This window comes from Patella vulgata, chromosome 3, assembly GCF_932274485.2.
Source record: "Patella vulgata chromosome 3, xgPatVulg1.2, whole genome shotgun sequence".
In the NCBI taxonomy this organism is placed as follows: domain Eukaryota; kingdom Metazoa; phylum Mollusca; class Gastropoda; family Patellidae; genus Patella; species Patella vulgata.
The window spans coordinates 55,478,648-55,495,586 of record NC_065881.2 but is presented as its reverse complement, the minus strand read 5'-3'; the positions used below and the strand labels follow the sequence as shown (position 1 = coordinate 55,495,586).

The window sequence follows — 16,939 nt, the reverse complement described above, 5'->3', positions numbered from 1 at the left end:
CACTTTTTTGTTAATATTTTGTCTGTAAATTTGGCTAAACAAAACTAACGCCTAGCCTTCTTTGCCTCTTGTCATATTACAGCCATTTCATATTTCATTCTCTTAGTTTTAAAAACCATACCAATCAAAGCAGGAATGTGGACGTATATTGCAGCGTTAGCGATGCTTTTGTTCTATCTGTATCTCACCCACTGCGGGTATAAGAATTCTTTTGGAAAGCTGACTGGAAAGGCAATGATCTATAGTATTATGATCAAGAAAAAAATAGGGTGGCACTCGTTTAGTTGTAAATAATATCCATTTTTGTACAAAAATAAAGATTTTCACCAAAAATGACGAAAAAGTGTAACAGGGCACTGAAAACCAAATTAACGTGGGCTCCAGTTCCATTAAGAATAAGCCATAACAGAAATAGAAACAAACAAATAAATATAAGCGCATTATATACTTTCATCAAACAATTCACGCTTAAAAAATGTTACATTATCAAAACAACAAATACTTATTATCATTAAACATACATTATACAAGAGCTAAATCTGCCTATTGCAGGCCTGGAATATGTTATCTAAATTATTAATTAGACATTAATTAACTTATCCAGACCATAACCAACTCTCGATGTAAACGCTAGCCTGCGATATTTATTGGATGAGGATCCGATTTGCTGCTAAACTTTCATTCATGATTTAATCATGAAATAGATAATCGAGACTATGTTTTTTATCGTACCGACTTTTATCGTAATGATGATCGAGGCTAGGTCGAAAATTCAATCGCTAAAACCTCGGTTTAAAGTGGATCAATTTGACTGACATTTTCAACAAATTCCCTTTACATTATCAAGTTTTTAACTATTATAGTAGGAACTGCCAGCTCGTTATCTAATCTCCAATAATGTATCTTTAAGTATTTCAAATTAAAAAATATCGCTATACTTTGCTATCTACTGTCTATCTAATCATCTGTCTATCTATCTACCTTTCTATCTGTCTAATAAGTATCTAATCATGAAAAGTGAGCTCACAATTACACCGTTAACATTTTTAAACGATGAAATTTGAAAAGCTTAATTTACTCTAAATGCCAAAAGAGCTGTTCATGATAAATATTATTAAGCTCTCTAGAATAATTTTCAACATTTTATTAATTCGGCAATATAATCTCATGATCTAGTAGAAGGATGATGAATTTTTGAACAGCAAATCGTAAAAACTAAACAGTGTATTGTGTACTAGCATAGTAGGCCTAGTCATACACATCTGTATACTTGACAAACGAATCGAGCGATATTTCAAAAAGGCAAAAAGAAATATTGCAGAAAAACTAATTGCATAACAAACGAGACTATCAAAACGGCTACAATGTAAACAATACTGTTTGGAGACGAACAATACTTTCATGGTTTTTAATACCTTAAATCACTGTCCAAAGTTTTAGGGAAGACCCCAGATTAAACGAAGGGTTTTCATGTTGCTGTCAGGGCCGTAACTACCTCAGTGCAACGAGTGGACGGGAAGTGTTCTCAGGGGTGCTGTAAAATTGACGGACAATGTATATCTATTGTTTTTATGGTCGACAATTATTTCACCGGGGGGAGGGGGTGCTAGTTACGGGCCTGGTTGCTGTACTTAGGAGAGATTTGATTGAACGGGAAGAACAGACACACTCCCTCAAAAACTCAAGTATCAGAAGTCAATCCAGCAATGTCCAGAGAGGTATTCCTGGGATCATTGCTTTAAAAATATGCTATTGTAGTTTCTTTCGGATAACTGGCTACTAACCGCATTTTATTTGTAGAAAAAAAAACGGAAAAATGAACAGCTGATTTCACTCTTCAGCCGCCATCTTGGATGCTGGAGTACAAACCTAACTTCGGCCTGACGAATAATTAGAGACCTTTCGCATGTGTACCAAAACAAACACCAACACAAACATGTTCGTTTTCGTTTTCGTATCATCTTACACGCGGTTTCGAAGTCCGACGTACGAAATAAACTAGATGGTGTTAATTTCCACTCCATGAAGTTCTCGGTCAAGGCAAAGTTTTCAATCGATTTTTTGGCAGATGTACAACAAATCAAGCAGAATATTGCTTTTGAGCACATTCTACGAACTCTACACAATCAACAATATACACAGAGCTTCGAACAATAGTGGAAAATTCAATATATGAGACAAGAAACATATTCGTTTGCATACCTACATAAACCCAATCATTACGGATTTACGTCACAAGTACACACGAATCGATGACATTTTCGTATTTATATAGCGCACGTACTCCATTCATAGAGGCATGTTCACCGCGCATACAATTAGTTTAACCAATCCTGATAATAAGATGGGTTCCACATTTTAGGCGCATTCACTGAGAACGGTCCGTATCCAAATAATTTAATTTCCACCTTGAGCAAAACAACTGATGGAGGTGTGTTCGGCTGGAGGTTACGCGAGGGAAGTTGTATATTTGCTTAAGGTTAGATAGTATATTTGAGCTAAGCCATTCACACGCTGATACGCCAAAGACAGACTTTTGAAGATGATTCTTTCATTTATTGGCAGCCAACATTGGACTAACATATGTTTCAATTTTATTTCAATAACTTTTTAGCGGTAGGGGTAAGCCAGAGGAGATAACCTACGAGATTTGACCCTACTGATTGTCACGTACAATCTGGGAATGGAAACCAGACCACTTGACTCAATGACAGATCTTATGAGAGAACGCATGCCTTAGACTTAGGCCGTTAGCACAGCCTGTCTCGTTTTTTACGCCCGTCAATACGTTTAGATAACTGAGGCGATAGTTTATAGCTAATGGAATCGATGCCTAGATGTTTGAAAATAAGCAGATAATTGCAATGTTCGACAAGACTGCGTATAAATTATTCGAAGAATTAAGCCAGCTAAATAGCTTTTGGTTTATTTGAATAATATAAAATATAGTTTACTTTGTAAGCAAAATGTTTTTCATTACTTTTAAAAACAAAATAATCAACATAATATATCTCTTTTGTACCGGCTTTATTTATAATTATGTATTCAGTTTCCTGTATGATCACGTGTTTATTAGTCCGGCGGGTGCAGAGAAGTAGATCGTTAAAATCCAGTTCTTTCATTCATTCCTGTACGACGTAATGAGACCTACCATAGTGCTAGCAAAATTATATATTTTTATGTCTTATCGCCTTAGATAAGGCGATGATAATAAGTAGAACGCTTGCGATACAAAGTTTAGCGCTCGAGATAATACAATCGAACACGTTTCAACCGATGTTTTAAGCTGTATAATTTTGTGCATTATTTAATGATAAACTTGCAGAATAAAGATATTCATTTGTTCGTTTTTACAGCCCATCCAAAGCTGCAGTGACGGAGCGGATACCCCCTCCCACCCCACACGCACACACCACACTCAATACCATGCTCATCACCACCACTAAATATTTCCCGTTGTATTTACCCCCTAAGTGGGGAGTATATCGCATGTTATTATACGAATGAATAATCATATATATCGAGGTTACAGAGTTTTGCCAGGAGAGACTGACATTTTTTCTTACGAGGGGAAGTCAATAAGTTCATAGAAGTTAGTATTGGTACACCCTTGAAGACATCATCGTTGATGTCATTTACTTGTGATTTACAGTCTGTTGAACACAGGTACCCTCCTGTTCGAAAACTGAGCATCGTGCGGTTATCAAGTTTCTCACGACAGAAGGGGTGAATGCGACCGAAATACATAAACGTATGATCAATGTGTATGGGAAGGAAGCCCCTCAATATTCTACTGTTGCTAAATGGTTAGCTGAGTTTAAGCGTGGTCACAGCTCCTTGGACGATGACCCACGGTCAGGAAGGCCTGTTGAAGCCATTACAGATGATATGGTTGCACGGGTCCAGGGCTTAATCATGTCCGATCGTAGAATAAAGGTGGACGAGATATCTTCAGAGTGTGGCATTTCTCATGGAAGTGTTTGCACCATAATTCATGAGCACTTGCACATGTCCAAGGTGTCTGCAAGATGGGTGCCACGAATCTTAAATGCACAAGATCGACACCAGAGAGTTGAATCCAGTCGTGAGCTCTTGGACATCTACAATGCTGATCCCGATAACTTTTATGCCCGTCTGGTTACAGGGGATGAAACGTGGATTCATCACTGGGATCCTGACACCAAGCAAGAATCCATGCAATGGAAGCATAAGCACTTTCTTGCACCCAAGAAGTTTAGAACTCAGCCTTCTGCTGGCAAGATCATGGCGACCATTTTCTGGGATTCAAGGGGCGTAATACTTATAGACTATAGTATAAACCACCTTAAACTACAATAACAGGAGCCTACTATGCTGACTTGTTCAAGCAATTGAGAGCTGCGATCAAGAAGAAGAGGCGCAGCATTTTGACTGCTGGTGTTATGATTCTTCATGACAACGCTCCAGTGCACATGAGTCGTATTGCACAGGCTGCACTTCAACAATGTGGCTTTGAACAACTTAATCATTCCCCCTACAGTCCAGATCTGGCCAAAATCGACTTCTATCCGTTTCGCATTATGAAAACACACTTCCGTGGTACAAGATTTGGCGATGATGATGAACTCAAGGCAGTTACTGAGGCGTGGCTGAGGGGCCAGTCAGAAGACTTCTACCGCAAGGGAATAAACAGTCTCAAAGACAAATGGGCAAAGTGCATCGAGGTGCAAGGAGATTATATTGAAAAATAAAATCAATATCCACTTCTATGAACTTATTGACTTCCCCTCGTATCTAGAAGCCCAGGTCTGATCCAGGGTAAATTAGACAATGATCAGTTCCTACAAATGAAATAAATAACCTTGGATCAGACCTGAGCTTCTAGATAAGAGGTAATGGCAATCTCTCCTAGTAAAACTCTGTAACCTCGATATATACAATTATTGATTCGTATAATAACATGCGATATACTCCTCACTTGGAAGGGGGGTAAATATAACGGGATATATTTAGTGGTGGTGATGAGCACTGCACCTTTGGATCGGCTGTAAAAACGAACAAATGAATATCTTTATTCTGCAAGTTTATCATCAAATTCTGCACAAATTTATACAGCTTAAAACATCGGTTGAGACGTGTTTGGTTATATTATCTCGATCGCAGCTCGACTTAACTATCTCGAGCGCTCTATTTAGTATCTCAAGCGTGTCCTAAATCAGGCACCGTATATATATTATGTTTTGTTAAATCTCAATTTCTGTGTTTTAGCAAAATGACCTCCAGTCACCCGTCCCCCTTTGACGAGTTGTTTGTCCCAGTAGTAGACTATCAGTAATAGCTATAGCGCTATCGTGGTGGCTTGATCAAAAAGAATTCTGCCTGTTACCACGGCATTACAATAGTAAAACTTAACACTATATTTAGGCCTACCTAAAACAATATGGTATCAAGTGAATTTTTTGTATTGTTCAGATTGTCATTTTAAATTTTTGTGTCTTAATTTAGATAAGCAAATGAAATGGGTTTAACGTCCTACTTTTCTGAACCTACCGGGACAATGAAGACATAGGCATAGAACATACAGTGTGCTGAGACGGAAAGTTTCCACCTAATTTTGGTCGAATTCCAACTGCGATGTTTCATTTTACGTGCCCGTTAATGTATATAGACGGAACCCCGGGTTTTTTTTGTGCCATCGGAACGACTAGACACAGGGAACACCTTAGGCTGTAGAATTGCTTGGAAACCTATGTTTCATTTAATTGATGTTTTTCATATTTGTATAATATCGTTTAAAGAGAAGATTAGCGAGTCGTGTATAAGACCTCTGGGCCTCTTGTAGACATGATTTAGCAATATAGTAGGTATAAGGCGGAGTTCATGAATTATTTACCAGTTTTTAATGTTATTTAAAACGTACCTGGTTACTCAAAGTGCAATACCTAAAAACTTCATTAAAAAACTGATTTAACCTATTTTAAACCTGTATGATTACAAGTGAATCACATGGATGAAAAGAACACAACATTTTATTTAGGATGAATTATTTTAAAACATTCCATTTTATCTTAATTTCTTAGAGACATTCATATTATTTTATATATTATGCCTACGCAACAATACGTCTTTCAATATGTGGAAAAATTGAATGTTAGTATCTTTCGATGGCTTGTGTTTCTTAAGACGTATAGATGAGGCGTATTTGTAAGATTGCCAACACGGAAATCACGGCGATGCGTTTTCTTATTTGATGAAAATAGAAAATATGAAATTATTGTTCTAAATTACTTCTATGTTTTCCTTGAGATATAATGCATCACATGGCTTGTTTACTGGTAAAGAAATTATGACCCTTCAACATACGTGTCATTAGCGATTTAAGTTGTTTAGAAAAGCATACAAAAAATTGGTGTGAGCTCATATATCTCCACTCTGAGTTGTTGCTGTTTGAAAATAATCGGATTTTTAAGGTGTTGTCGAAAAAGAAATTGAGTTTCTTAAAATGTCCACATGTCTACGGGTCTTGTTTAAAGTACCCGATAGAATTTATTTTCTGTGAAAAGTAAAGAGAGGCCAAAAGGCTTGAAATATCAGCCAATGGTAGACGAATAGGTAAGCACCCATAGCTGTAGCTTTTAACCTGGTATTTCTGTTAATCTTTTATCAAACAGACCGATTCAACCTGAGAAAAACTACTTTCCCTACAGCTATCAAAATACAATGAAAAGCCAAAGGATTTCATTTTAAGTCAGCGACAATGGAGTAGAGATGATGCGAGAAAATGTCATCAGAGTTGATGTGGTATAAGAATTATAACGGCATTATGAGAGATTCGTCGATATGGTGAAACGATGAATCTAATGATATGGCCCCTGTTTTCATCACGTGGGGCGGCTAAACGTTCCTTTTCTCCAATCCGTTGACTTAAAACAAATATAATTTCACTGGTTTGTTTACACATAGATAAAGCATCAGAGTATATTTCAACCCAGACTTGCCTTTCATATTGGTAAGTTCAATTTTTATTTAGTTATTATTTCACTTGTCAAAACAAAATGTTCATTTTTATAAAAGCACCATTAGAAATGCCGAAATTATTTCAAATGACAATGACCTTTATAGGAAATTGTAGACTAATCATTACTAAAAAGAATTTTCCTGTATGTCGGATTAAATCCAATAATGTATAAAACATGGATACCCCATTAACTCAATCATGTAAGTTTTCTCCCATATCAACTTTTATCAGCTGCAAGGCGATATAAAAGTTAATATGTGATAACAAAGGACTTCAACAATTGACCAACCCTTTTATTTAGTGTAGATATTGACATCCTGTAAATTTTATAATCTTTCATTTTTGACATACATACTTGAACTGACTGATTGGCTTTAAGATATAAATTGATACGACATCCTCTTGAATGCTTTATACCCTTTTTTTACCCATCGAGCGCAGTTTGGACATTTCGAAAATAAAATTAATAAGGCTGTATTTCAGAATATACGCAATCAATATAGTTAAAAATAAATTAGCTTGTAGAAACAAAAAGCGTGGTCTATACTACATGTATATTATTATCAAATGTAAAATGAGTGTTATATTGAAGATTTTCTTTTTTATTTTTAACACAAATTGAACTTTTAAGGATATTTCTTCATTTCCGGATTAATTTTCTTTAAATCTTTAAAGTTTATCGCTTTAACATTTTATTGATATGAATTGTGTATTTAAATCTGTGTTGAGATAGCAGTTTATATGATTTATTGACAACAATTAAATATCAAAGGATTAACAAACGTCTTATATTTCGTATCAAATGCAGGGTAAGTTTGTTTTTTTATTTAAAATGCATTAATCTAATTTACGAGAGGTCAATTTGACGAGATCTTACATTAAAAGAGTCGTCTCAGATATATTTTTTCATACAATTAGCTCCGCTTGAGAACAGACACAAAGCTAGTAAACCTCGAGAATTTTGATAGGAATTTATTCCTTTTTCACACTCATAATATGTAATGGAATTGAAAATTATTTATTCGGTATATATGAAACGTATTAGAACCGCATAACAAAATAGCATACACTTTTTGCAATACGGCGGCCATTTAAGACATAATCTATTCTCAGAGTAGAAAGTTTTCTGTGTGCAGACTGATATTGCTAAGTATGGGGAAAAGATATTTAGACGATTTTATTAATTGCCTAAAACTATTTGAAACTCATGAGTGGTAATTTTTTAGCAGAAATACACAAACGGTGGAAGATTTTTTTTTATTGGTCACAAGTTTTCGACATACATGTAACATGTCAGGCATTACAAGAGTAGAACAAAATTCTTTATCTGAGATACTTAAAGATACATTATGTAAGATTTAGATAAAGAGTTAGCCATTCTTGTTATAATAGTTCGAAAATAGATAATGTAAAATGAATAATTTGAAAATTTCATTCAAATTACTCTATTGCGAGCAAAGATATTAGCCTTTGAAGCTTTGACAAGACGTGTGCAATAATTTCAACCACCGTACTGGTTGTTCGAAGCTAAGTCTCGCTCCTTCAAATCAAAATATAGCTGAACTGTTCTAATCTGTTTAATATCGGAGAAATCCGATGCCATCGAGAGTTGGTTATGGCCAGTATAAGTTAATTAATGTCTAATTAATAATTTAGATAACATTTTAGGCCTAAAGGAAGATCTGCAATAGATAGAGTATGTTTAAATATGTTTTGCAATTTTGGCAATCACTTTCAAATGGCTTAATATTTTGAGTGGAAACTTTGAAAAAATGGGGTATTTAGCTTAAACCCACAGGTGAAGTATGGCTCGGTATAGAATGCAAAAAAAGAATGTACATGTATAATTTAAAATTTACACCTAAAGAATCTAAGTCAAATATAAACCATCAATGGGTCCTTTATTTGAGATATGATGCAAATGTAGAAAAAGAAGACCCCTCATACTTTCGCTAGAAATATTGTTTTCTGGGCGTTAGTGTAAATCACCTTGAATATGAAATAAAAAGATGTCTTCGTATTATTTATTTTATACACACCCATTGGCCAATTTTTTTTGTTTACAAATTGACCTCATGAGTCTGGTAGGGGTGTTTTTGTCAATTACAAATAATTATTTTGACATGTCAAAAACTAGTTATTTTGTCTTGCCAATCGTGTCTCGATCAAAACAGTAAACATTCAGATGTAAATATTGAACATTTATAAACATTAGAATGGTATACGCCAAATCTTCATTATCACAAGTTTTGAGTATTGAAATGGCAAACAAAATGTAAACATTGTGTGAGGCTCTTGGGCATTTAACAGAAAGCTGATTTTTAAATCAATGTACACTCGAATGCAAAATAGGTCTCCATGATGGTATGGCGGTGGGATATAGGTTAGTTTTGCCATAGAAAGATCTCTTCCTCCGTACCCTTCTGTCTTGATGATCCGTTGTCTAATCTATGAAAACATGTTGAGCCCGAATAATTTGGGGAGCCGCTTTCTTCCCGATAGAAATTTGGAAGATCGGCTTTCAAGCACCCTTAACATCCATCCCACCCCCTTGTTCCTGAAGCAACGGCCACGCGTTACACAACATCCAGCAGTTAAAGCGAGATCAAGCCTTCTTTTAAGGCCCCCCACCCCCTCCCCTCACCCCCATCCGCCCCCATCCTCCCCCATCCTCCAAATATATATATCGATAGACTTCAGCGCACATTTGAAATAGAAAAAATTGCGGATTTTTTAGATATAAAACAATTAAAAACCGTTTTATAAATATAAGAGAACACACAAATTTGAACTATCTTATATTTAAGATAGGGTTATTACCGAAATTCTCGAAACAGGAAATTTACTTTTCTAAGCACGATATCCATTTCAAGAACATTTTTCAAAAATCGATTTGAGTGCAAACTAACAATGAATCCCGTTTTATGTTTAAGTTGTCATAAGCATTCAAAGCCCAGATGCGTTAATCTATAATATCCATAAGGTATTTTTAACCTAATATAATCCCCTTTGAAAACGTGAGTAAGCATGAAGAGCCAATTTATAGCCTTATTATATAGCCCAAAGAAAAAGAAAATCAGTTAAATTAAAAAACTATAAAGATTATACTTTATCTGATTCATTTATTTCTCTTCAAACCCGCGTGCATATTCGTTATGTTAGTTAAATTGTAACGGCCCGACCTCTAATTCCAGTATCATTTCTAAGTTAATCCATATTATCTACCTAAATTTTCTGTTGACGATTTCTTTAAATTTAGTGAATAGCAGTCCTAAATATTTTCTAGGTTTTGAATCTGCTCATAAAACATTCCTTATTGTATTGCTGCTTTCATATTTCATATACAGTGAAGTAGAATACTGAAGATTAATTGCTTATTATTAAGTTTGAAACGGACTTCATCTGATTACTGAAAACCTATCTTGAAATCCAGCAGCTTACCAATACCCCCAATCACCACGCATTACCGACATATTAAATATTGTCCATTATCTCTGGAATAGTTTACTCTGCCCCATTCTTGATTTTACGGGTTATGCACTAGTTTCTAGTGGTATACACATGTTGTTTGTTCGCCTGTCTGTTGTCATAAACGCCCATCTACTGGATTACTTTCAACTAATGACATGCATTAAGGGATTAACATATGTACGAAGAATTGTTAGGCGGACTGTTTCATCGAACCGAAAATCAATAAAAAAAATCGTTCAACTATGCCGCAAAATCTGTGAATCTAAAAATGAATGTTTTAGGGACACAAATACACTACAACAAAGAAAAACAAGAATCGACGATGAAGTATTTGAAATATGCAACTATGAAATTGGCTTCTAGACAATGGCAAATGAATAAAGAGACAATTGCTTTTCTTGGTGTCATCTGCAATGTCAGTCTAAATATTTTAAAACTCTCTAACTCTAACTGTAAGCATATTTTAACAAGTGTGGAGTTTTTTTCTCTGTCGTTCCGAAAACATAGACGTGTCTTACCGCAGACTTTGATAACAATCGACGTGTGTATAAATAAAGATACACAATAGACAACATCAGCAGTGCCAGAATATATTCAACATTTGAAAAAGATTGATCGGGTTTATGTGAAGTTTCTTTTGAAAATTATTGTAACTCTACTGGATGCAGTGCTAAATATCCTTTTCTTTATGTTTCAGTGTTAATTATTTTTTTGTCTTGGTGATAAACGAAGGTGATGAATGATGGCTGAAGAACAGACAGAACCGTCCACTTCCGGTACACAGTCGTTAAACACGCACCCAACCTTAGAAACTCCGCCGAGTATGAAAGACAAGGACCTCAGCGATTTAGACAGCACAGACGAAGAAACACCCAACAAAGATCAGACGAATGATAATGACGACAAAATAAATAACACGGACACAACTGATAATATTATAGACAGTGAAAAAAACAAAAATAAGAACGATGAGAAAAATAGTTCAGAGACGGTCTCTGTGGACAAAACCAACAACAGTTTAACAACTGAAAACAATAATGACCTGAATGACACCGAAGACGACAACCAAATAGAGGATGAACCAGACACTCAAGCTTCAGAAAAGGATCCGAAATTAGAGGTTATGGAATTAGAAGAAAAGTCCAAAGACGTGGAAACGGCCACCCCAGCAGATATAAGCTATCCTATGACCAGGTTTCAGATTTTAAAAAACCTAGCCGTAGTCAGTCTCGGTTTCTTTTGTCTTTTCACTGCTTTTATTTCTATAAGTAATCTACAGACTAGTCTAAATATAGACGACGGAGTAGGGCCAGGTAGTTTATCCATTATATATGGTGCCTTGGTTCTATCTTGTATGTTCTTACCGCCATTTATCATTGCCCATCTAGGATGTAAATGGACTATTCCTCTTTCTATGATTGGATATGTTCTATATATGGGAGCTAACATGCACGCCATCTGGGCTCTGATGGCACCAGCCGCAGTTCTACTAGGACTAGGAGCAGCACCGTTGTGGTCAGCCAAATGTACTTATCTTACTCAGACTGGTGTTTGGTATGCGCAAATGACAGGACAAAGCAAAGACGCAGTCATCAATCGTTTCTTTGGCATCTTTTTCATGACTTTTCAAGCAAGTAAGTTGTTTTCATTAAGCTATGATATTTGATTACATAATCCCAGCTTATATGAAGCAGGCCACATAATAATGACACACTTCTATTTTTGTTTTGCCTTCACTTCATTTTAGTGAATTGGGACGTGTAAGGTATGTGCACGACTCTCTCCCAAGCACTTTTATGGCCATTTTGGGAGTAAGTTGTCAGTTTTCAGAATCTTCAAGAGTTTTTGAGGATTCCTATACCGATTTCCCTCTTGAAACACCTTATATTATACATTAATCGAATGTGCACTTAATTACTTTTCGAAATAGGTATCCCAGATCTAATTACGGCTTGATTTGTGCACAGCATTTGGGTAGTTAAGCCGTAGAGCCGTCTGAGTTGTGTCTTTATGGAAAGGTCAACGATTCAGCTGGGCCAGGGCCGGAATCTGTGTGAGCATTTGTAAAAACTTCAGGACCTTTGGGGGTTCGATATAAACAAAAAGATCCATCCATTTCGGATTACAGAGCAGGGGATTTAGGGAACATCCCGAACATATAATTCCTACAGTTATTGCTGAATTCCATTTTCAGGTAAGCGATTCTCGTCTAAGTTGACTTTTTATATATTTACAGGTCAGATCTCTGGTAACTTGGTTTCCTCCCTTGTCTTTAGTCAGAATAACACCGACTTAAACTTATCGAACGATATGTTACAGAGATGTGGTGCCAACTTCGACCCCCGAATACATTCCAACAATACTAACCTGGTCAGGCCTGATGCTGACAGGGTGAGTAGAACTTGGGAATATAAATCATATTCTACCTTCCTGAGTGGAAGGAAGAAATAGCATTAATCACCAAAAAAACACACGAATATCAGTTCTGATTGGTAACACAGTTGGAGGTGGCATTCCACTACTACTACTTTTACTGGGGGTTTTGATCCGCTTGCGCCTATCGCATACAGGCATGCAAACCAGTGATTTACCCATAGGCTTGGTAGACTGACGCCTAGGGTCCAGAGATACAGTAGTCTTAAACATCCGTCATCATCTTCGACTTTCCTCAATTGTGTTTAAAACACGCTTTCATCTTCCTTTATAGTCGTGGGGATTGGGAGGGGGCCCATAAATGGATAGTCAAGGGCCTCTCTTTGTATATTAAATTCAGAACCTGCCAACCTATGTCTTATCAATCTCAGTCACGAACCGACAAGAAGTTATATTTTGTCAATAGATCCCAAAGTATTGTAACAAGTGACCGGCATGAAAAGCTATGTTATTGATATTCACATTCTTCACATAGTATCCAAAATTTAAATGAGTTGATAAATAATTGACAAAGTGGTTGAATATTTTATTTTACAGGTTTATATTGTTTGTGGAGTATATTTAGGGTTTGCCGTTTTAGCTGCCATCATTGTTATTTTGCTTCTTGATAAATTACCAATAGAAAAAGACAAAGATGCGAAACCGTCATTCAGTCTGTTAATTAGCACATTTCGTCATCTAGCAACAAGTCCAGCTCAAATGTTGTTAATACCTTTAACAGTATATAGTGGAGTGGAACAGGCTTTCTTTGCCGGCGATTTTACCAGAGTAAGAAATAGTTTTCTTAGATCCTTATTCGGATTTGTTCGCATATTAATCTACAACACTTTCTTACACCTACGATATGTTATACAATATCTCTGAAATGTTGATTATGGAGTTTTGTACTCGCGCCATTATCATAAAAATATCTATCCTTTTCACAGTATTACAAATCGGGATTTCTCTCGTATAATAAACACTACAGCTATTTTTATTAAACCCTTTATTTGTGATCTCCATTAAGGTACGGCGTAAGATTTTTAAATGGTCGGAATTATACTTAAAATTCATAAGATAAACACAGAATAACAACATATATTTCAGTCGTATGTGACCTGTTCATTAGGAATATGGAATGTTGGTTATATCGCTATATGTTATGGTATTGTAGATGCATTTTGTTGCTATACATTTGGACGTTTAGTGCAGTATGTTGGACATATACCTTTCTTTATTCTTGGTGAGTTTTCTTTAGATACACGCCCGTAAGACGGTCCAGTAGCGAACATTTCTGCATACGCTGCTTAAACTAGTCTTTGCATTATTTGGTCTGAAATAATCTTATCGCAATTCTGGAGGAGGGGGTGGGGGTAGTTGTTATCGAAACAGTATTTAATATTTCCTGTAAAAAAACAACAAACTTATTGCTGCCTATGAGTTCAAAAACTTGAATGAGCTCTTTTTGTGTACAAAACCAATAAAACTACCACATATCAATATTTTAAAATTCTTGACAAAAATGCGATATTGATAAGTGTTTTGTTTTGAACACCAGTGCCCAAATGATACGTAGTAGAAAGGCCCGTAATAGACCTGTGGGAAAGTCAATAATGTAGCTTTAATTCGGTATACTCGCATCCCGAATTTATTGTGACCGCTTGCAATGAGATGTTGCTGAAAGGAATGCATGCCGTTCGTACTTACATAGTCTATAATAAGGTTTTTCTGGGGGGAAATCCGTATGATAATTATAAACACTCGACAACTTACAAAAACAGGGCCTTATCTTTCAGACCCTCCCCTGGACATCAGATATCCAAAAATGGCCGTAAAATGACATAGGGAAATAGACAGACATTGCTAGAGTATTGAGGACTCTACTATACGCATTTACAGTTATATATCATGATAGTCGCGATTCTAGATACATAACATCAATTACAAGAAATATCCAAATTACCAGAAGAAAAATCAATGTCTTATTGATACTACTGATACAGTATTTCGATATGCATCAAGAGAGACATTTTTTATTTGACAATCTTCATTTTTGTGGTAGTTTCAATTATTTTGTCTTCTGTTATATTTTTTTTTATTAAACAGTTATGTATATTAATTTTGTTTTCTTACAGCTGCTATTTTACATGGTTGTGCACAGGTGGTGATGTTACTATGGACGCCTGATCCCAGTGTAATATATGTTTACTATGTACTAGCAGCCCTATGGGGAATGGGAGATGCCGTCATTCAAACACAAATAAATGGTAAAACAATTTCTGTACATTGTCAAAATTAGGTTCTACATTAGCCATGTAATACTATATAATAATGTGTATATTTACAATTCACTTTACTTCACATCACAAAGGGTTACGTACAAAGCGCGACATGATTATTAAACTGTCTCAAGATACAGGTATAGCCTGATTACCTCCCTTGATGCTGAAACGATTCTTTTCAAAATCAGTTAAAACATCTGAAAATATACAAAATTACTTTCTAAATTGGTGTTATTTAATTCCTAAAGTTCTTGGGCACAATGCTCTAAAAACATATTGTAAACAAAGAAAAACAACACATATCCTTGGATATAGTCCTCAGTGTCAAAGTTTAGATGAAAAAAAAGGATTTGATATTCAGTAAGAATGTGGTTGTCAAGGAAGCTAAGGAAATATCGGATATTAATTTTGATTGTTCAGTAATGTATCATCTTCAATAGAAGGCTGGATCTCGCTTTAACTACGTACATCTTATCAAGGCCTTCACGTAATACCCTGCATATTGCGGCACTAATTTCGATTTGGTACAAGCCCAACCTGTGAGCCTATCAGATTCCTCGATCGTCGCGAATACCAAGTCTCACGCTTTCAAGCTAAAATGTCTACCTGTGATAATCGAGTTGCAAAGCTCAAGGTTCATTCAATGTCAAGGTTTCCGTGGAGGTCGCGATGTCACAACCTCTGATTGGATGCTACTGCTCACGTGTCTGTAGATAACATAGCTTTAAGTTCGGAAATTGTGAAGTAAACAATAAAAAAGCAACGGCCAAATGTTGAGAAACTCGCAGTCGTTGCTTCAGGAACATGGTAATGTATTTGCGGGTCATTTTAATCGATTTCGGACAACGGTTCGTTCTCCCTTTCTCTTCCTCTATAGTATAATACGTATTGATACGTTTCGTACGTTCATTCTTGGGACTGAACGTCCGCTTCCACCGAGAGTGATATCGCAGACAATCAATAATGATGAGCTGGATGCCTGGCACCACACGGCGAGTAGCCATAGTCGCGCAGCGACCCATTTCCAATATCGGGCACTACTTTTCATCGACAGCCCATATGGAAGGGAATGACGATATTTTTACCCCTTCAAAACGGCTGCGTATTGAGAACAGTAAGTTACTGATTATGAAAGAAGAGTTCAACTTTCGACTAGAAAAGTAGAACTACGCGGATCAATCGGGTATGGGATGCATATTTCTGTCCACGATTTTCGTAATAGAATTCGAGTTACTCCGCTGCGCACTGGTGACGTCATTCGGCATTTTACAAGATCGATCTTATTGCTGGGACCACCCCTACGCATGATAGCCTACATTAAAATTTGATTGAATTTGTTGAAGTGAACATCGAAGTTTGTTTTAGTTATAAGCCAGTAGCTGATACCAAATAATGTTACCAGAAGAAACGTTTTGCTCCAGCATCAGGAATTTTAAAAGAACTTTGCTTTGAAATATATTCTAAATAAAAATATCGATAGTTCTTAGGTTCTAACCTCGCAGTATTTATATTAATATATTTTCAGCATTGTATGGACTGCTGTTTACAGATAATACGGAAGCTGCTTTTGCCAATTATCGATTATGGGAAAGTGTTGGTTTTATTTTTTCATTTGCGTACAACGATTATATTCCTACATATATTAAATTATATGTATGTATGGGTGCATTGTCTGTTGGTATGGCCGGATATAGTGCTGTAGAATTCTTACAAAGAAACAAGTCTTCAAAGTCTTATAATATTTCTGATTAAAGTTTAACATTATAAATATTTGTCT

General features: G+C 35.9%; 1 protein-coding gene across 3 annotated transcripts; it reads left to right on the top strand.

Moving 5' to 3' along the window:
- The first annotated feature begins 6,426 nt into the window (after nucleotides 1–6,426).
- LOC126816637 (protein unc-93 homolog A) lies at nucleotides 6,427–16,930 on the top strand. Of its 3 annotated transcripts, none has more exons than XM_050543337.2 (7): nucleotides 6,427–6,591; nucleotides 11,166–12,102; nucleotides 12,705–12,859; nucleotides 13,439–13,669; nucleotides 13,988–14,123; nucleotides 15,016–15,147; nucleotides 16,688–16,930. In XM_050543337.2, the coding sequence occupies exons 2-7, from the start codon at nucleotides 11,208–11,210 to the stop codon at nucleotides 16,912–16,914; spliced, it is 1,776 nt and encodes a 591-aa protein (XP_050399294.1). In that variant the 5' UTR covers nucleotides 6,427–6,591; nucleotides 11,166–11,207; the 3' UTR covers nucleotides 16,915–16,930. The 3 variants fall into 3 exon arrangements, with proteins under 3 accessions (XP_050399294.1, XP_050399292.1, XP_050399293.1); XM_050543335.2 differs by lacking the exon at nucleotides 6,427–6,591 and adding an exon at nucleotides 6,615–6,988; XM_050543336.2 differs by lacking the exon at nucleotides 6,427–6,591 and adding an exon at nucleotides 7,729–7,806.
- Nucleotides 16,931–16,939: the final 9 nt, after the last annotated feature.